Raw genomic sequence first — 21423 nt, forward strand, 5'->3', positions numbered from 1 at the left:
TCCTTTTGTAATATTGTGTCTTTGAAGCGACCAACCTTGCATACATCTATGTTTTTTCTTTTTCTTCTGAGGAACAGTAAAAGCACACAAAACCAAAGGCATGGCTGTAATGTATGTTCCATAATGAATTTGTATTATTTTATTGAATTATTTTTAAATCTATTATAATACTAGCATATTACTGTACTTATAAGGGTACTCAAGGACACTGTACAAATACATCAAAGGACATAAAACCATGTAATAACTGTAAATAAAAGAAAAAGACTTCTTTTATTCTTTTTTTTTTTTTAAAGTACCTTTAAATAAAATAGTCAAAGAGACAGTAATACAAGTATGGGGGTATGGGGATAAAACGCATGTTTATATAAAATTATGAGATGGGATGCAACTCAGTCATCGGGCGAGTATAAAACGATGGTTAGGTGTGGAAAAGTGTGATTATATACCTAACAAATGGTGTAAAATTGTTCAAATTTGGAAAAAACGATACAAACAACCGCCGTGTATCATAGCCAACCAACACAATTCACACCCGCTGTATTTGCATAGTTTATTTTAAAAAATAAAAAAAAACCGTAGACACGGGAATTCACACACAAGTGTAAAAATATTCATTAACAACTCTCATTTCGAATAAGATTTTGAGTTTTGCAGATCAAAACCTGCAAGAGTTCTTACAGGAATTAAGACGACTTTATTATCGACCACCGAAACATCAGCACGAAACGGCTCGTTTTTCGGCTTCGCCACGTATCACAGCTGCAAAGTTCATGGAAAAACGATGAAGTGGCGAAGACGCGTAAGACGAGCGCAAGACCTCCGTTCTCAGAAAGTAACACTGTTTTAACGTGAAAGAGGATGTGATTTAAAAAAAAAAAACAAAAAAAAAAATTTTTTTGAAAAAGCCTCCATGTATTTCATAAACACAAAGCTTTCGCTCGGACGTTTCCAGCACTGAAGCGCAGCGAGTCCTGTAACAGGCGAATGCAATGAATCTGCACACGTTTTTTGTATTTCCGAGCCTTCTTTCACTCACAAATGATTCAACACATCAGGCTGTGAGCGATTCCTGGTGAAGATTTAAAAACAAACAAACAAACAAACAAAAAAAAACACGCTAAACTTTTAGAGCTGAGCTGCTAATCATCTGGTTTCGCTGCCTCTCCATTCGCCTCAGTCGGAGTCTTCTTCGAAATGGAGTAATAGTAGGTCCTCATCTTCTCCTCCACTTTCATGAAGGCAGGCCTGTCTTCGTACCTGCAGAGAAGGGAAAGAATGCAAAATGTCTTACACATGCTTTTGACTGAAACACACCTTGCTAAAAATAAACCGCTCTGGGTAATTCCATGCAAATGTCAACCTTATCCAGGAAAAATAGCGCTGTGAGCACAGGGAGAGAATAAATCACTGTAAAATCACACCTACAATCGATTTGTTTGACCGTTTCATCAATAAAGGCAATACCAAAACGACACACTATATGACACGTTGTATGTCCAATCGCATCCTTTTTCGTATTATTATTATTATTATTACTATTATTATTTATATTGTTAGCATTTTTAAGCTATGTGCAACTTTTTGTTAAAAGCGTCTCTATGGCCCCGATAAACTGCTAAATATCTGTAATATGTAAAGAATATGTTGCTTCTAAAAAAGTCGATTTTGTCACTGTGTTTGTGTTTCTTTGACAGGTCACATGACCAGAAATGCAAACTATCTCACAGATGACGTCATGGTGACTTTAAAAGTCACATAAACATCGGTGAAATTGCAGAAATAATCCTAATGCAACGTCTAATCCCGCAGTGCTGCCGATAAACAGGGTTTAAAAAAATAAACCTTTCAGGAGTTTCACAAGCATGTCATCACGGTTTAAAATGGTCACAGGAAGTGACGCAGATACCGTATGAAGTATGTTCTTAAAAAAAAAAAAAAACAACAACAACACCCTAACCTGAATTACTACATCAAAACAAGGACTAGATTCAAATCTTCCATGTATATATGCTGAGGGGTTTTTTTGGGGTTTTTTTTATATCACCATGGCAACAACTACAATTATAGTATTAATTACAGTGTTATAATACTATACACATGCACGTATATGCAATTACATCTTTCTCTGCTAATTCAATTCCAAGCTACGTTCTTTAAAAAAAAGGGTACATTTTTAAATCTAGAACCATATCGACATGGGCATAAGTAAATAAATAAATAAATAAATAAATAAATAAATAAATAAATAAAATGAATAAACTTCTGTGTGATCAGTTAAACACCAGGACAATACACTGCACTTTAAATGCCCATGAAACAGGTTAAGTTTTTGTTCTCACTGATGTTATAGCAGCTATAAACGGTCGTTCTTTCACCAGCCTCTCGGTTTTTCTCTCATGGAGTTAATAAAACTCAAAAATCTCTCAGCTGGACATGTTACCGAGAAACTGCAAAGCATAAACGTCCAGCTTTACAGACTGCAACAAAGCACTGATGCGTATATGAATGTCCACCGTACATGTCCCTGTTCAACTGGTTACTATAGAAACGCTAAGGTATTAGCTATTATAGCTAGAAATAAAAGTTTATTCAGTCAATACCTTCAGACCGATCAGAATCAAGAATTCAGAAGCGCCGTGGTATACAATTTCTTGTTTTAAAAAAACGATCTACACTAGCGGCGGTGACAAAACCCAGGATACGTTCGCAGTGTAAGTTATAGGGTTCTTTGGCTTGAGTCCTAGTACAGATTATTTCCCTATATAAGAAAGGGGTCCAGGTTGAAACACCTGAATAAGTTTTTTTTTAAAGATTATAATAATTTCTTCAGCAGGTTTTGTTTGTAAAGTCCAGTTCATTCATAGCACGTCCGATTTCATCGTAACAACAGCGTTATTATTTCCATATTATTATATGAAGCTCACATACTTGTACGTCCAGCATTCTTTCATCAGCTCATACATGGGTTCTGGGCAGCCAGGTGGATTGTCCATGCGGCTGCCGTTCTGGATGAAGTTGATCACCTCGGGACCCTTCATTTTCTGCACACGGTTAAAAATACGTATATAAACGTTTAGAATGATTGCAAGCAGCTTAGCAGTTTGATAACTACAAAACCAAGTATCATGGTTTAAAGTACTGGCTTACAGAGAAGATATTATACATTATTTACATACAAGGTCGGGGGAATACAGTGGGGGAAAGATACATCCGAGAGGATCCAAAAGCTGCTCCAGAGGATATTAATAAATTGGAGGGCGTTATATAAGATGGCATACAAGTCATTAAAGAATATTTTTATCTCATTGCAGCTCCCGATAATACCCCTCCCAGCCACCAGAGGTCTCTGTTTCCCGAATACTAAAGCAGTTCTTCAGAAATATCCAGTTACACTTCCTGTTCTCGCCATATTTATACAAATAAACATGAAATCCACTATATCACTGCGAAGTCTTGCCAACTACCTGGTTCGTTTAATTCTGGTTCATTTAACTCTCTCTCTCTCTCTCTCTCTCTCTCTCTCTCTCTCTCTCTCTCTCTCTCTCTCCAGTGTTACACACATTCAAAAAGAGAAAAGCAAACCTTTAAACTGATATCATTTAAATTTCAAACCAGATTTGACCATTTTTGATCACTGTGTTAATGAGGGAGCATCTGTGATGACTTTCTTCACATTGTCCCTGGGGTATACAAACTTTTGCATTCAACTATAGTATATGTATATATATACTTTTTAAAAACAGGCTTGTTAAAATCATCGCACTTAGCCTTCAAGAGCTTATCAAAGCAATGTGGGGGAAACCTTTCTCTGAATTCTTACCTGTAGCATAACCAGCGTGTTGTTTATTAAGGGCAAACCAAACATGGTCATCATTATTCCATGCAGACGCCAGAGAAGGATACAAACAAGGATAATAGGTATTCAAGGCGCAAGATAAACAAGCGCGATACGAAACCAGGAACACAATATGACTTCGCAGCAGGACTAAGACACAACAGGCAAACTAATCACGAACTAACACAAAACAGGTGCACACAATCAGGAAACAAACATAAACATGAACACATGGAGCTGATCACCATGAGAACTGCGATGTGAAGGGGGAATCCCTGACGTGATCGTCAAGTACCAAAAATGTCGTGTGTTTTTTTTGTTGTTGTTGTTGTTGTTTTGTTTTTAAATCTTCAGATTTCCTTATTGTGTTACACCTAATCGCAATCTGAATATACATACCTTGTAAGGTTTTCCTCCATAGGAAAACGCCTCCCACATGGTAATCCCAAAGCTCCACACATCGCCTTTATTGGAAAACTTGTGGAACATGATGCACTCTGGAGCGTACCATTTTAGAGGCCATTTGCCCAACGTGCGTGCCTACACAAACGCAAACACAAAGACAGACACGGCTGTTGGTCTCAATGTTATTTTTTCCACCCACACGTTGCTCTTTGTGGTCTCTGAGGTTGCAAAACATGTCAGCATCATTACCCTGCTCACTGCGACATACATTAACGCTCAGTTATTTTCAAAACGCTACCACGTCCACACAGGCTGAACCGCGCTTCACCTTGTAATAGTTATTATCTGCGCCGAGCGCTTTGGAGAGGCCGAAGTCACTGATCTTGGCGTAATGTTGGTTGACCAGCAACACGTTCCGAGCCGCCAAATCTCTGTGCACGAAGTTCTTCTCCTCTAAATACTTCATCCCCAACGAGACCTGGTGCATCAGCTCCACCACGTTATCCACCGTCACCTGGTCTCTGACAAAACACACACAAAACCTACTAAAACCTACTGAAATATATAGATTTGGATTGATACATAAGTTTGAGCCGATTTATTTATTTATTTATTTATTTATATGTCTTAAATTAATCAATATCTATCTAAAGAAACATGATGGGGCATGCTGCTGTTACAGGACAATAATCAATGAGGGCGTAGTGTTATCGGGCTGATGAGAAGTGGAGTCACTGTTTCCGCTCCAGTGTTGATTATTTTCCTATAACAGACCATCCTGAAGTGTATCCATATCTTATCTATATATAAACGAGGTGTTACTCATCTGTATATATTCATATTCTTATTCATCTGTACATACATTGAGGTGTTCATAGTGTACATATTACATATTTTTTTACTACTATTATTCTTATTTTTCTATTCCTATATATATATATATATATATATATATATATATATATATATATATATATATATATATATATATATAAAATCTCTCTTTATACGTATCTATATGATACGAATAGACAAATCTATTCTATTCCTATTTAATGTGTATTCTTTCTTATACATTTTTTATCTTATCCTATCTTATTCTGAAGTGTTTTTATTATTTTAAGAGCAATTTGACAATGATTTTTATATATATATATATATATATATATATATATATATATATATATATATATATATATCTGCAGGGGTTCCTGCAGACTTGCATGGAATTCGGGTTGCGCGTTATACCGGTACTACGGTAGTATCGTGATACTAAAGTTTCAAAATACCGCCGATGCCACTGTGTTTTTTTTAACCGGTACTATCGTCAATAGGGTAGCACCGTAGGTAATGTTGTACGTGCGGCAGTTAACACTATTTTCGCTCAAACGACACACCTCGCTGCATCTCACTAGGTTAGTGACACTTTGTTTAACCTAAGTTTAACCTTAAGACTTCCTGTATGCCGGTAAGCGAGCAAATGCGATGCTGTGTGTAAATGCTAAAATTAGCCGTGTTTGCTAGTAAGCGAGCTAACGTTCGAGAATTTTACGATGTTTTTTTTTTTTTTTGGAGTTGGTTTCCGAATTCAGTTATTTATTCCTCACGCTGTGTCCGTTCTTCGTTACTCTGAGGACAATTAACGTCTGCACGATTTCATTGCTCTAGGGAACAACGGATGAAATCTGCGACAGATTGAGTCAGCTGCTTGCCGACTGTATGATTGTTCTCGTGTTTCGTCAACAGCCCGTTATTTATTCTCGTTAATAAATGCAGAGAAATGATTTTATTAATATGTGTTAAGAGAAAAATTCGGTTTGTCTGTTTTCATTTAAATCGATGTACTTCTATACATTCGGTTCATTTTGTAGATTTGAATTGTGAATGAACACAATACTGCGTGGTGTCATGATACTGCTTGGTATGGTGATACTTGAGAGCTGGTATAGTATCGTAAGATATGTTTATGGTATCGTGACAACCCTACATGGAATACAGGTGGGGTTTTTTTTGGATAAACATGAAAGTAAATCTAACCAATCTATTACATAATTGTAATAATGTTGAGGTGATCCTTCTGAACCACTATTTACGCATATGTAACTAGCTACCAAAGCAGAATTTTGCTTAGGATCCTGGGAAAGCTGGAATCAGTCTGATGGAAAGCAGTGTGCGTTTTAATAGGAGGTTGTTCAGTGAACGCAGCAGCGTGAACTCGTCCTTACTTCCTGCTGGAGAGGAATTTGTTGAGCGGCCCGGCCGGTGCCATTTCCATCACCAGCATCAGTGCCTCCGCCTGGCACAGGCCGATCATGCGCACTATGTAGGGGTTATCCAGCTGGTGCATGATCTCGGCCTCGCGCATCATCTCGTCCTTCACCGACTTCTCGTTCTCACTCTTCAGAACCTTGATGGCTACGTCGATGTGTTTGCTGAGGAAGAGAAAGTGCCCGTGAACACCAGACACCATATTCAACTCTTCTCAATGCACTCCCACGGTCTCCTGCTGCGTCCGTCGACAGCTTCTCACCTCTTCATCTTGTAGACGCCTTTCTTCACGCAGCCGAAGTTTCCCGACCCAAGCTCCACCTCGTCCACCATCAGCTTATCACGCTTAATGAAAAGCGTCTTCTCCTGGAGCTCCTTCGGATCGGCGTACGGGCTGACGAACTCGTCGCTGTCCATCGGCAGAGTCTGACGGTTCATCGTTTCCAAGGCCTTGCACGCTCCAGGAACTGGAGATAATGATAATAATCATCGTATCAATAATATCACTAAATACAAATGGAACAATAAATAAAAACGGAACTATCAGGTATAAGAGGAGGAGTCAAAAAAAAATTGGAAAACGGGAAGATACCTGAGGAGAAGGAAAAGAAGGAGAAGGAGGGTTTTTTTTTTTTTAAGATCAGAAGAAGGAGTAGAAAAAGAAAGAGGAGAAAGAGAAAGAGAAGGGTGAGAGAAAATAAGGAAGGATGAGAGATGGAGAGGGAAAAGAGAATGGACGAGTAGGGGTAGGATAAGAAGATGAAGCAGGTGTAAAAGGAGGAGGAGAAAGTGGGAGGATAAATGAAAAAAAAAAAGAAGCAGGAAGCAAACATGAAGGTAAAGGAAAAGATGATGGATGAGGCGAAGGAGAAAGAACGGGGATGAGAAGGAGATGAAAACGAGAAGAAAATGCCGAAGAAGAAGAGGATGGAGAAGAAGGAGGAGGAGAATAAGAGGATGAGAAGAAGAAAAACAAACATGTTTGAATAATGTTAGAGCATTGATATTCAGTAAACCTGTGATTTGCATATTAATCAACACCTTCTGACCAATCAGAATCCAGAACTCGACAGGTAACACTGACAGACATTTCAGCAGATGTTTTCGAGTTCATTTACATGTGTCCTATCACGTTTTTACAATAAGCATTGTGTTAACACACACTCACCTTCAGGGGGCGGTGTGTAGCCATTACCTCTGGCTCTCCTCTGGAGGGGGAAAAAAGAAAGAGCGAGAGAGATGATTGAAGACAAAACACACACACACACACACACACACACACACACACACACACACACACACACACACGCACACACACAGTCAGAACTGTGTGCATCTCTAATTTTTGGTAAGATCATGAGAAGAGATAAATGTGATAAGTACCGATGAAGGCACGGCTGGCGTCTCTGAAGAGAAAAACAGACACAAACAGAGACACATGCGTCAATAACTCATAAAACATAACGCAAGGCAGTGATTCCTCAATCCAACTCCTGGCAACAGCAGTGTTTGTGTTTTTCATGTTCTTGAACTCATCGGATAATTAACAAGACCTTCATGACCCGATTCAGGCATCTCACACCGCCCGAGGGAGTTTAAATAAGCATAAAGAGAAGAAGACGGGGGAGAAAGTTGAAGATGAAGAAATACTGTAGCAGGATGAGAAAAGGACAGAGAAGGAAGAGAGCGAGAGGAGGAGATGGAGAAGGAGGGGTAAAAGGAGGAGTAGAAGCAGGATGAGGGGATTGAAGGTGGAGAAAAAGGAGAAGGAGAAGCTGGAGAAAGAGAAAAGCAAAGCGGAAACTATGAGGAAAGACTGGAGTGAGGAGGAAAAGAGGGAGAAGAGGAGATGGAGAAGAACATGACAGAGCGAGAGAGGGGTAGATGGAGGAGTAGGAGAAGGTAGAATAGAAGGATGAGGAATAGATGAAGGTGGTGGAGGAGGGGAGCGAAAACGAGGACGAGGGGGAGAAGACACAGCAGGGGGAAAAGGTAGACAAGGTGAAGAAAATGAAAAGAAAAAATACGAAGGAAGAGTAAGGCGAGAAAATGGAAGAGCGGGAGGATGAGGAGAAAGAGAAGGCGGAGCAGACAGAGGAGGAATAAAGGAAGGAGACGAAGAAGAAGAGGAAGCAGGAGAAGAAGGAGGAGGAGGAGGAGTAGAAGCAGAATACAGATAATGATGGATGAAAAGGTAAATAAGAATAGAAAGAAAATGAAAGAAGAGTGGGGTGAGAACATGAAGAAGGAGGAAATAAGGGAGAAGAGGAGGAGGAGAAGAACAAAGATGAGAAAAGCATAAGGAAAAGAACAGGCCAAGGTAGGAGTAGAAGAAGCTGGAGTAGAAGGAGGAGGAGGAATAGAAGATGGAGTAGTTGAAAGAGATCAAAGGATGATGAAGAAGAAGAAGAGTCGGTGAGAAGAAGAGTAGGTGAAGGAGAAGGAGAAGGACGAAGAGGCAGATGAGGGGATGAAAATGAAAGAAGAGGGGGAAAATAAAAAGAGTAGGGTGAGAAAATAAGAGAGGGAGAGGAAGAAAGAGGAGGAGAGGGTTAGGAGGCTAAAGCCTGGAGCAGAAGAAGGAGAATGACGGTGAGAAGGAGGCGTAAACAGAAGAGGAGGACTAGGAGAAGAAGATAAAGGAGAAGAAGATGGAGGACGAGAAGAAGACACAGAGACGGAAAAAAGAACACGGGAAAGGGTCGACGAGAAGGTGAAGAAAAAGAACGAGGGAGAGAAGAGATTAAAAAACGGAGGCGTAGGAGCAGAAGGACGATGATGAGAAAGAAGATAGGAGGAGAAAAAGAAAAAACCGTGAGGAGATGACGAGCGATAAGTTGAAGGAGAAGGAAGGAAATTTAGCTGAGAATTAGAAGAAGAAGAAGAAGAAGAAGAAGAAGGGATAAGATTGCTGATCTATTCTGTTATCTTCATCGCATTTCTCTCGACTGTCCACACCTACACAGGCTAGCGCCTGTGCCCTGATCTCTAATTACTTAACCGAGGTGCATGAAAAAAGAAAGAAAGGATTATTTACAGCTTCATCACAGAAACCGCCTTTTTCTCCACCATGATGACGAGACAAAAGGATAACAAACTCGTCTGAAACTTCTCGTTCGCACTTCAGACACGCGTTGCTCAAAATGGCCGCCGTTTCCCTCAACACACAAATTCCTACTCATAGTCCTTACACTTATTTGTTCTTCCTTGCTTATTTGTCTGTAAAAGAAATGAATTATATAGACACACACACACACACACACACTAACCCTGTGAGGGTGGACCTACGGGACACCCCGCACGACATTTTTAAAAGAATTAAACGACTCAAGATAAACAATGTGATAAATTCTCATTCTTCATAGATAGGTCATTTTATTTAGTTTTGTGTCTGTTCCTAAATATTTACATTTCATCCCATACCTGAGTACATCATCTTGTGGCATTATGAATGAATCCCTAGTCTTTTCTTTTTTTTATTAATATATATTTTTATGACTGTTTCTCCATATATATATATATATATACATATATATATAAACTGACATCAGATCTGATATTTGATGTGATTGTTGTTGTTGTTTTATTATTATTATTATTATTATTAGTACACTCGGCATGTTTCATTCCACACAATTACCCAGAACCTCGTCAATTTCAAATATGCGTCGTATAAAAAGATTTAAAACCGTGATAAAAGGGCGACCGTTAATGTACCACGCGGTTTAGTCTTGCTGATACTAGCACTAATCTTTCCTCTGTATTTCCACCCTATTCTGTTCCACTACATTAGACCTGTAAATGCTCTTATCACATGAGTCATTCTGTAGAATAGCATATATATATATATATATATATATATATATATATATATATATATATAAAACATATACTCACATCATCGTACTGGACGATTCCGATATGTTTAGAAGCATGATGTGACACGATGCTTTATATACATATATATCGTATATATATATATATATACGGATATGTGAACGTGTTATACGTCGTAACGTATATATCTATGAGTATCTTACGGCTTGCGTTGTTCTGGTTGACGCAGGGTTCGCGCAGTAACGTGACCAGCCCGTCGGGCTTCATTTTCAGATACTCGACCAGCTGCAAGAGTCAAAACAGTTATAAACGTCTCGCGATGTCCAACTGCAGCATTATATTCAATATAATTCTAGATGACCAAAACAGCCACTGACCTGCCACACGGTGTCAAACTTGGTTCCTTCCGGCATGGAGTATTTGCCCGATTTATCGTGAAGGATCTGGTAATGGTACGCGGTTTTTCCGTACATCACCGACAGGGCGAAGGTGCCGGTCGCGTCTCGTTCTCTCACTCTGCAGAGAGGAAAAGCGTCATGCTGTGTGCGCGCGTGTGTGTGTGTGTGTACTTCCCATACCGTTTATTTAAATAAATAATAATTAAAAAAAACTATAAATAGCACAAGGGCACGTTTTTGAGCGAAACGTCACTGCCATGTTACGGTTAGAGAGAGCTTAACGCGTTGACAACGTTTCTACGCGTTGCATAGCGATCCGCAGGTTTCTATCGACGCCCTCGCTCTGACACGTTAGCGTTTCTATAGTAACAGCCCGAACGGATGTAAAACGTGTGCAGTCGGCTGAAACGATGACGTCTACTTCGCGTTTCAAGTAAGGAGTCTCCAGCGTCAGTGCTTCGTACCGCTCAGCGGTAAATCTGTGAGTTTTCCGACACGGGAAAGTCTTCAGGTTTCTCTCCAACGTGAGAAGCTGTTTTGTTCTCATCTGACAGTATTAACGTCGCGAAAGGACCAAAGCGAGGCCGGCGAGTTTATATAGCGACGGCTGTTAAACTCGCTGATAAACTCGTTTCACGGGCTTTCCTCAACATTACACGTAACAATTACCGGATAAAACGTACGCCATGTGTTGATGTCGTTCAGCAATGGATGCGAATTGCAATCGTCGGCAAAGTGTCGTCGTGTAAGAGGTGGGAAAAAAAAACAAACCCCACTCCGGCGCGGAAAATAATCAACTTCCCGACGGTAAGAGTAACTCTTCACCCTGGAGTGAGGAACTCCTCACGTTTATACACAACACGTACATATAAAACGAGCTCGAGAACTGCGTGTAATCCTGAATAATAACAATAAACATTTCTACACGTATATTTTCAATCGCTCGACGTATTTATCGCTTGCACACTTTCACACGAGTAAAAGTTTCCGACTGAGCATCACAAACGCGGCTCGGGTTTCGCTACTTTTTCCATGACTAATTATAGCTCGTAGTGTCTTCCCTCACCCCCGAGACCTTTTCATTTACCATTTATTCACTCGACATAGCTGACTTTCGTACATAAACATCAACAAGCATACTCCGTGTGTGTATATACGTTACCGCTAGGACACTTCGGTTGCGTTCGGTGCATTTATTTACCTTTCTTCATTTTACAGGAATAAACATTAACGTGAACCAGAGAGCACATTGAAGCAACATCTACGCATCTGCTACCAGTTAGACATCTTATTATTATTATTATTATTATTATTATTTTTTACTGTCTTTCTTTTTATTAATTAAAAAAATCGTTCCAATCTTATAAAAGACATTACAAGTGTTTGGCTGTATACTTTATTCCCTTTTACACAACTGACATATGTTTTATTCGTTCCAAACGGATTCTATTAATTATAATCATTATATCATCACCTAATTCTTTATTAGTGCTCATTGTTTAGTAATGCTCTATTTTATTTTTTTATTTTTGGTTATATATATATATATATATCTGCATAAATCATACACAAATTGTACATTCAGCCATTCTTCACTTTGTGTATAGCTGTTTGTTTTTTTGTTTGTTTTTTTTTCCTTGTTTAGCATTTTTCCTTTTAACTGCTTAGCAGCTCAAAAGTATTTGAACCCCCCGCATCGACCGTTTTTGGTTAAACGTCGAGAAACGGTTCCGAGTTCAGTCCTGTAGCGTTAGAAGACGCGAGTAGAAATAGTTCTAAGTGAAGTGAGAAGTAGACGTAAGTATAAAAGTTTTCTTTTAACGTCTCTTCGCGCCGTCTACCATCAGATCTCGTCTTACGGTAACCGAGTTGCACGCTGACGGCTCCGTGAAACGTGTGCTCTCGCCTTTAACTAAACTCCAGGCTGGGTTGGTCCTGAAATACAAAGATTTAGTGATCTGATAATACGCTTGTTTAAATTTTTTCCCCTTTAATTGATGTGTAATAACAACTGCGTTCAAATAGTTTCAACTTTCAGCGTGCGGTACGTTGACTCGGTTCGGATCTGAAGTGTTAATAAGCTTTATTTTGTATTATTAGTGACATGATAGTGCCGATTTTTTTTCTAAATCCTTTTTGTTTATTTTTTTTTAAATGAAGAAGATTAGAAGATTCGTGAGCGCTTAGACACGTTCCGTCTGTGTGTTCACGTGGTGATTTCTCTTTGTGAACCGTGCGCGTCCAGTTTTCCACACATTCACGAGAGCTTACATACTTTCCGTGCGTTCACTTTTTGTCCTGGCTGTAAAGGATCTAAATCGGCAGCGCTCGGGTTCAGAAGGCTGACTTACAGAAACTTGCCGTCTGGCTGAGAGCCCGAGTAGAGCCGCCTCTCTCCCTCCTGACGAGGGACTTTGCCGTGGTACCAGGGCATCTTCTCATGCGCCGTGGTGGCTATCAGCTTCTCCAACTGAGGAGCTTGACTGATAATGGCCTGCTCCATGGCCTCGCCCTGAAAACACACACACACACACACACACACGCACATATACACAGTCTGTCAGCACACTACGCTCATTTTCCCATTTGGACAACCAATACATTTCAAATCATCTGCGTACATTTTTTAGAATCTTTATTTATTTATTTATTTTTAGAAAACTTCAACTCCGACCTGCTCTGTATGTAAGAATATATTGTAGTATAATGTAGCTAAAGAGAATATTTTTTGATGTGTTATGTCTTATGGGTTATGTGGATATCCTGCCGTGTATTTCACACCCGGTATATTCACGATCATACACCAGGAATAACTTCAGGCTGCGCTGTTGTGTGTTGTAGTGTGATGTGTGCACGTGCGCTATCACCCCAAAGTTCATTATATTCGATCGCAGGCTCTATTATTCCGCTCCATACCACATCGACTTTCCAACGAGTCCGATTTTTATCTCTCTACGGTTACTTTTAACGCGACGCAAGCTCGTTCCCCGTTACCGCTTACATCCTCTTTATTATCGTACCCGTGCGGTCGATACGATACGTAGAAGAAAATACGCAGGTTGTCACGTGATGCGATCGAGAAACCGCAACGCGTGAACTCCTCCGTCCTGAAGACGTCTCGGGGAACCTGTACTGACTGTTACAAAGCGCTGACACTGGAGACTCCTTCCTTAAACGTCGAATAAACATCATGTCGCAACGTCAACAGTCATACGTTTTTGTTTTTTTTTCTTAAACAACGATATATATATATATTTTTTAAAATCTTATCTGGAGCGTCTGCAGCGCAAGGCTCCGTGTATGAGCTGTTACTATAGAAACGAGCGCGTTAATAGAAACGCGTCAGAGCGCGAAATGCCGGTCCGAGCTGCTCTTAGAGAAAATGATCTGTGGAATGAGATAAGATGTCGGGTGGGGTGTTTTTTTATCTTTATTTTTTTACGCGGTTTCGTTCGTGGTCGGATGTTCTGCGTATATTAGATTAACGATATATCGTTTTATATCAATTCCAAGCCTAACAGATGCTAATTTGCAGATATATATCAGTGGATTTGCTCTGCAAAAAAAAAAAAAGGTATCTCAGCAAGTAAAAAATATCGTCATATTCGCATCACAGCAACTTTTTCTGTGCTTTCAGGCAACTATAAAATTCGCACGGCTATCTCGAGATATTTTTACTCATTTCAATCATATCGACAGGCGCATTTCGGGGTTATTTTGACGTTTCGATTGCTAGAAAGGAGCAGCGTTACGTGCCAATAGAATACGACGTTCGCTCGCAAGGTTGAAATTAAGCTTAACGGTCTTAGATTTGTTATATGATCGTCTCATCGTGAGAAATTTGACACAACTTACACTATAAAGCCAAAAGTATGTGCACCCCTGACCACCACACCTATATGTGGTTCTTCTCCAAACTGTTATTACAATGCAGGAAGCACACAATTGTATAGAACGTCTTTGTACGCGGTAGTTTTAGAATTTCCCTTTACTGGAACTAAGAAGCCCAGACCTGTTCCGGCACGACGCAAAGCGCACAAAGCGAGCTCCATGAAGACGTGGTGTGTGAAGGTTGGAAGAAGGTGGAAGGACTGGCGTGTCCTGAACCTCGACCTCACTGAACACCTTTGGAATGAACTGGAACGCCGATTGCGCCCCAGACCTCCTCATCCAACTCTTGTCGCCGAATGAAGGCGAATCCCCTCAATCACACCCCAAAATCTATTCGAAAACCTTCCCAGAAGACCGGAGCATATTATAAGAGCGAAGTGGGAATACGTCTGGACGTATACGCCTCCAATCGTTGCATTAAAACAATCATGTTCATTGACCTTCGACCTTTAAGCTGTAACTCCCTCACCTCCAGGTTCCAGGTATGCCGGACATACTCGCGCAGCATGTTGTCCCTTAGGTTTTCGAAGACGCCGGGCTTGATGGGCGTGTCTGCGGACCGGAGGCACGGCTTCTTGAGCACGCACACCAGGCCGTCTGCGTCCTTGCTGTAGTACTCGCAGAGCTCACCCGGGCCGCAGTGGGCCTTTCCGCCCGCGATGCAGTACGTCCCGTTCAGCTGCTTCTCCACCGGGTAGTGATAAAACTCCAGGTTCCAGACGAGAGACAGCACGTATCCGCCCAGGCTGCGCAGACACTGACGCAGCAGGAACAGACCGTCACCCATCCCTGCCAGCTTCAGGTACTGCTCGGCGTCCGAACGGCTGATGCTGCCGTAGAAGAAGGGCAGCTCGGCCGCGGGGTCGATCATGATGAACCCGGGTCAGGAGTGTTTACAGTCTAAAGGGAGAAAGGCCAGATTTATCCGATGCGTTCAGAACAAACCTACATCCTACACTCTCAAAACAAGACAACTTGTATCTTGCATATCTTAAAAAGGTGCATGCAGTGCACGTTTAAAGCTTTCACCTTAAATCTTTACACATCAAAGGGGGTGCAAACGATAGCAGTACCACCCCGGTGACAAGGAAACGTACAGTTCAGTACACGTTTGTTTGTGCTTTTTTCAGACTCTATGCCAGATCATGAGATAATCAGAGAGAGAAAAAAAAAATCATTTATATTCGAGCCAGAATCTGCGTAATATCGTATTTCAGGCCTGAATCGAGGGAAGAAACGAGGGAAGAAACGATGAGTTGTTTACAAGAGAAAATAAAAAGAAAAGACATCGATTTGGTTCTGTTTCTCATACCTCCAAGAGTTACGGCTGAAAGATGCCCTACAAATGTGGAAATAACTAACTCACTCTCTCTCTGTGACTCACACACACACACACACACACACATGAAAATGTGTTGTTTTTCACGCTTCCCACAACTTTTCAGGACTTGCAGCCAGATCACAGAAACATGCCTCTGTCATCCACAGCGTGTGTTATTCGGGCCGCGGGTTGTAACCGTGTGTGTGCTGATGTGTTGCTCTGCAATGTGCAGACGCACTTTAGTGCTGATCTGAGACCTGCAACATCGCCACAACAGGAAGCTCACACTCACATCCTCCCCCCCCCCGCTAATCTCAACATCTCCTCATTCTCACAGGTGCTGACGTTTTCTCGAACGTTCCTCTGTGACACACACAGACCGCTTCACTCCAAACAGGACACGTGCTCTTAATGTTACTGTAACTGTACAGGAGGCAATAAACTCGTTTATAATGTGCTCTCGTATAAGGTCTCGAGGACGGGGACGAGTCAAGGGTGAGAGCCGTGAAGGTACGGAGGTCCGGCGTGATATGTATAGAACATATATATCGTTTTTTTTTTTACACAGATGGTAGCATCTTAAATTATCGACAAGTCAAAACTAAGTTCTGAATCGTTTCGGAAGGAATAAAGGTCGACAAACACCGCTGTCAGTGAAACTCTTCCGCAGTACAGATCAACATGGCCGCGCACTCGCCAGCAATTCGTAACGGTTTACACCGCTCGAGTAGGGCGCAAAGGTTGAAGTTATATGCTTTTTTCCCCTCAAGGTCCAAACAAGGCCACAATATAACAGTGAGCCGATTAAGCGCCAACGAACGTGCTTTCAATGACTACTCAGGCATCGAAAACTGAACTGGAAAAAAACAACAACAAGATATCAGACCATTACATTTACAGCATTTGGCAGACACCGTCATCCAGAGCAAGTTACATTTATTTCATTTATACATCTGAGTAGTTGAGGGTCTTGCTCAAGGGCCCAACAGTGGTGGGGTTAGAATTCATAACCTTCTGATTACTAGCCCAACAGCTTAACGACTGAGCTACCACTGCTGCTAATGTACAGAGAAACTGGGACAAACCAAGTTTGAGTCTTAAATACTGGATTAAAACAAGACCCTGCTGAAAAAAAACAAACAAAAAAAACTACACAAACCGTCAGAGAAATTCTAATGGTTTCCACTACAAATACCATCACAAACCATCATCTGTTAGCCATTAAAACCATTACCAAATTGTTTCCATTATGTAGTCGGACGTATTAACGACGTAGGTCTTTAATGGTATCCACTAGACATAACGTGTCACCAATAGAAGCCAACAAATTACCAGTAGAGACCATTACAGAGAACCATTACAGTTTCCATCCAAACCAATACAATTCCCATAATAACCTTTAAATCCACGATGAATTCTTTGAGGGTTTCTATTGTTGTGTTCTGTTTTGTTTTGTTGTCTTTACATCTGAGACTAATTAATAGTAAGCGTCTTAAAGTCAATGACCAAGCAAAGGATTAGAAAGCTGAAACTAGCCGCTAATGACGGTCGGAATATCTAATTAGTGCGCTCTTTAAAACCGGCGTGTGGTCCTTAATGACTGATACCAATGAAAATAATAGCTCTATAGACTTCTTCTTTGTTTGGAATGTGCTAGCGGTAAGATTTCACAACGTCTAATTCCAAAACGATGGGTTACGGTTAGATACTAAAGTTTTTATGTTCTACTAAACTAACTTTGGGCGGCTGTGGCTCAGGTGGTTGAGAGGGTTGTCCACTAATCGTAGGGTTGGCGGTTCGATTCCCGGCCCACGTGACTCCACGTGCAGAAGTGTCATTGGGCAAGACACTGAACCACAAGTTAGCGCCTTGCATGGCAGCTCTGCTACCATTGGTGTGTGTGTGTGTGTGAATGGGTGAATGATACACAGTGTAAAGCGCTTTGCAGAACCGCTAAGGTTAAAAAAAAAAAAAAGTGCTCAATAAGTGCAGAGCTTTTATCTCTATTAGCTATTAGCTGCTACTGATTGCCAGCAAGCTAACATTAGCATAGCGCAACGTTAGCTAGCTAGACAGTGTAACTGTGTATTTAAGTTCTATTTCATGTGGCATGTATATAGTAATTCAGACGTGCCGGCTTCCAAAATCCACATTTATGACAACGACGTACTGAGAAAGGTTTCGCTTCCGACCTTTGAACGTGAAATTAGAAAAAAACTTGCGCTACGTAAAAACCTTTTTTTTTCGTATTAAGCGACTTACCGTTTCTTGTGATTTCTTTTTTCGGTCCTTCACTCCTTATCAGCTTGTTTCCTCTCTCCGTCTGCTCCTTCAGTTCAGTACTTATGATACATACTTTCCACTGTGTGGGAGGTGGACAGGTCACGGTATATAGGATATTTGCAAAGCTGAGCAAAAAGACAATTTCCCCCTTAATGATCTCATAAGCAACAGAAAACATCCTTGTGCTTGATCAGATTTTGCTCAATTGACACGTTTTGCTGCACATAACGGTTACGTTTACTGCGTCCTTTGCAGGTAGGAGGTCTCGCCCAACCCCCCCCCACCGCCTCACCTCACATCTACACACTCCCAACATCGCTTGTGTGTTACACCACAGTTTCCTGGACAAAATCACTCACTCACAATCCTAAAGAGGACAGCAGCGGCACGGCGGAAGACCCTTAGACACACAAACACACATAGCCTACATTCTAAGCCGCACCAGACCACAGCAAAGGGGTCGTATACTTAAAGGACAGCCAGGTGACAAAGGTGTGGTGGAAAGCGAACCAGAAAAACTGTTTTAAATACAAACCGCTGGCCAGCTGCACGAAGCCGCACTAGCTTTGGTGTGTCTTAAAAGTCTGCGAGGCCTGGGATTTGAGCTCGGAAGTCGTTTTTGCAACGGGCTCAAAACTTTAACCGCTAAGCAACAGCTGCCTGCTGCTAGGTTTACACCGTGGCGGTGTGTGAACTGGTACTTTCAGCATGGTGCGGCTGTTCAAGCGGTTCGAACGATGAGAACGTTGCTTCTAGGCATGGATGTCTAGCTAATGGCTCATGTTTTATTAGGATAAAAACAAACAAAACAGCTTAAAGACTGGAAGTAACCAAGTGTGAGGTCCTTACAAACTGGTACTCATTAAAACTAAAGCGATAAGGACTAGGATTATGTAAGATTTTTACTCAGTCTTAAGGACTGAGGCAGGCCTAATGTGCTGCGTCAGTGCGCGCCTCCATCTCGGACGTTCTTACGGTGTCCGTCTGTAACTCAGCGGCGCACGCTTTTAAATTCCTCACTGAAAGACAGGATCTACATTTCAACATCGAACCTGCTCACTTATGAGACTTATACTTTCTTTCATGTCTGTGGGAGCAAAAAATCGTTAAGGGCCGAAGCCATTTTCTGGAGTTTCCAGAAAGAACATTGCGGTGAAGAGCAAAGTCTCCTTCCTGTTTGTGTTCCGGATGCATGAGAAAGAGCGACGGAACAGGTGAATGAGGGCAATCCCACACTCTGTTGAGATGTGTAGACGACCCAAAGTACTGAAAAGTACACTTTGCTATGCAGGTCCAGAACTTAGGCCTTATTAATACTTCGTGCTTTGATCCATCGTTCAAAATGGATGTGCGTTAAGTACAGTGTGGGGAACTAGTCAAACCAAGAACTGCTCTCATCTTTATCACAAGGTCATGGATTCCGAGCGGAAAAAGTGAAAGACGTAGTAAGCGCTACTGTGATTTACGAGGAGAAAGCCTTTGACCTCAAGCCTAGGAAATCCAACCTCAAACCGAATTGATTTTAGTGGTTCATATCAATAAAGCCGACATTTTGAAGAAATACTCTTTGTGTGTGTGTGTGTGTGTGTGTGTGTGCGTCCGACTAATTCTTAACACACATATGAATGAAGCATATACATTAACAGCTAACTGAGTCATACTATATGAATCATTTCCCAGATATAACACGGATATAACATGCTATGCTACTGTAACTGTCCTTATAATAATTAGAAAATAATCATGACATTTAAAAATAAATAAATAAATAATAATAAAAAAAAATTGGTCGATGGATGTTTTTGAACCGGATATAATTTCTATAAAGTAGGGGCGACGTTTTCTTAAATGGCTCGGATTTGTCTATACGTCCTTTTAATGCTTTAAACCGTTCAATTTGATCTGTATGGCGCGTTCAACAATGGACACTGTCACAAAGCGGCCTTTACGGACAATTTTCTTTACCTTCCAGATACCAGTTTGACTAGTGAGCGTGTAAATTTCACTCTGCGAAAACGTTGGGACGCTGATGTACAGTAAGAGCCGTTAGTAATCTTTGATAAAGTGAAATACTTCATACGTGTAGACTAGTATTGTTATGAGGTTATACAGTATGTATCATGGTGCACGCTGGACCATACTGAACAGCGTTACTATACATGCACTGACGTTATTAACTGCACGACAGATTCGATCTTTATTTGCACTTAAAAGTGCAAGTGAATGGAAATCGTTTACTCTCAGCCTACACTGGAAACCGAATTTATTTCCCCCCACCGATACGTACACGACCATTAGAGCCTCCGACCCAGGGCCTTTTCGAGCATTCTCTCTCTGTTGCGTTTGTCGTTTATTTTCCACAAACAGCTTTTAGCCCGTATTTAGCTGCTCCCACGGGTCTGCTGAAATGTCACAGGCCTGGATTCCAGCCACCGACTCCCTGATGTTTTTAACGCTCTTTATAATGCGCACAACGCTGCAATCTTTGCTGAACTGAAATCTCAAAAAAAAAAACGCCTTCGCTGGTACGGAGTACGGAGATTTCGTTTGGTTTTGTATCTATTTTTTTTTTACATTTCCATGCAGCCAGAATAAAAAAACTCGAAGAGATTATCGACCGCGTTTCATTACTACGCTCTTCTTTTTACCGCCAGGCCGAATTTAGGCGAGACGGTTGCTGGTTAAAAGCAGGTCGCAGGCTTTTAACGACTGCTGTGGTGGGACCAAAACATGTCAGCTTCCCTGAACAGGGCTGCGTTCGCGTGTTCGATACGCTCTATAAATAAATCTCCAGCTCTGAGCTGAACGTCAGTATCTGCTCTAGATATTTGTTTTCATTTCGTAGGCAATAACAAGTCCGTCTCGGAGTACACCGTGCCGTGTCGGATAAAACGTTCGCTTCACGTCGAACTCGACCTCGTAAGGTGACCTCGAGTTTGAGAGCGGTGCCACGTAAATAAAATAAAAAAATCCCAATAAATCAGATGAACTCTAAACAAACCAATCAAACGAACGACTTTTTTGGCTCGCACTCGGACTTGCACAGTTCTCATTTACGCTCATTGAACCTCCAGCAACCCCGAGGCCGTTATACGGTATGTACTACGGTGACATTTCAAACCACGACCGTCGTTACGAGTTTGCGACCTCGTGATCCCACAGAATCATTCGAAACTTTATTC

General features: G+C 41.2%; 1 protein-coding gene across 4 annotated transcripts in view; it reads right to left on the bottom strand.

Moving 5' to 3' along the window:
- Positions 1–539: 539 nt before the first annotated feature.
- The window catches only part of LOC108264986 (tyrosine-protein kinase ZAP-70), a 22735-nt gene continuing 1851 nt past the window's right edge, over positions 540–21423 (bottom strand). For 2 of the 4 annotated variants that reach the window (XM_017467023.3, XM_017467022.3), the window contains exons 2-13: positions 15107–15537; positions 13098–13258; positions 10726–10864; positions 10552–10633; positions 7895–7917; positions 7680–7719; positions 6774–6978; positions 6469–6675; positions 4572–4764; positions 4238–4378; positions 2932–3044; positions 540–1260 (exon numbers count right to left, since the gene is read on the bottom strand). In XM_017467023.3, the coding sequence (XP_017322512.1) occupies positions 1143–1260; positions 2932–3044; positions 4238–4378; positions 4572–4764; positions 6469–6675; positions 6774–6978; positions 7680–7719; positions 7895–7917; positions 10552–10633; positions 10726–10864; positions 13098–13258; positions 15107–15508 (1824 nt within the window). In that variant the 5' untranslated portion in view covers positions 15509–15537 and the 3' untranslated portion in view covers positions 540–1142. Of the gene's footprint in view, positions 1261–2931; positions 3045–4237; positions 4379–4571; positions 4765–6468; positions 6676–6773; positions 6979–7679; positions 7720–7894; positions 7918–10551; positions 10634–10725; positions 10865–13097; positions 13259–15106; positions 15538–18220; positions 18367–21423 lie in introns of all 4 variants that reach the window. The other 2 variants (XM_017467021.3, XM_017467020.3) reach the window with 2 other exon arrangements.

The sequence above is a fragment of the Ictalurus punctatus genome, chromosome 5 (genome assembly GCF_001660625.3).
Source record: "Ictalurus punctatus breed USDA103 chromosome 5, Coco_2.0, whole genome shotgun sequence".
In the NCBI taxonomy this organism is placed as follows: Eukaryota; Metazoa; Chordata; class Actinopteri; order Siluriformes; family Ictaluridae; genus Ictalurus; species Ictalurus punctatus.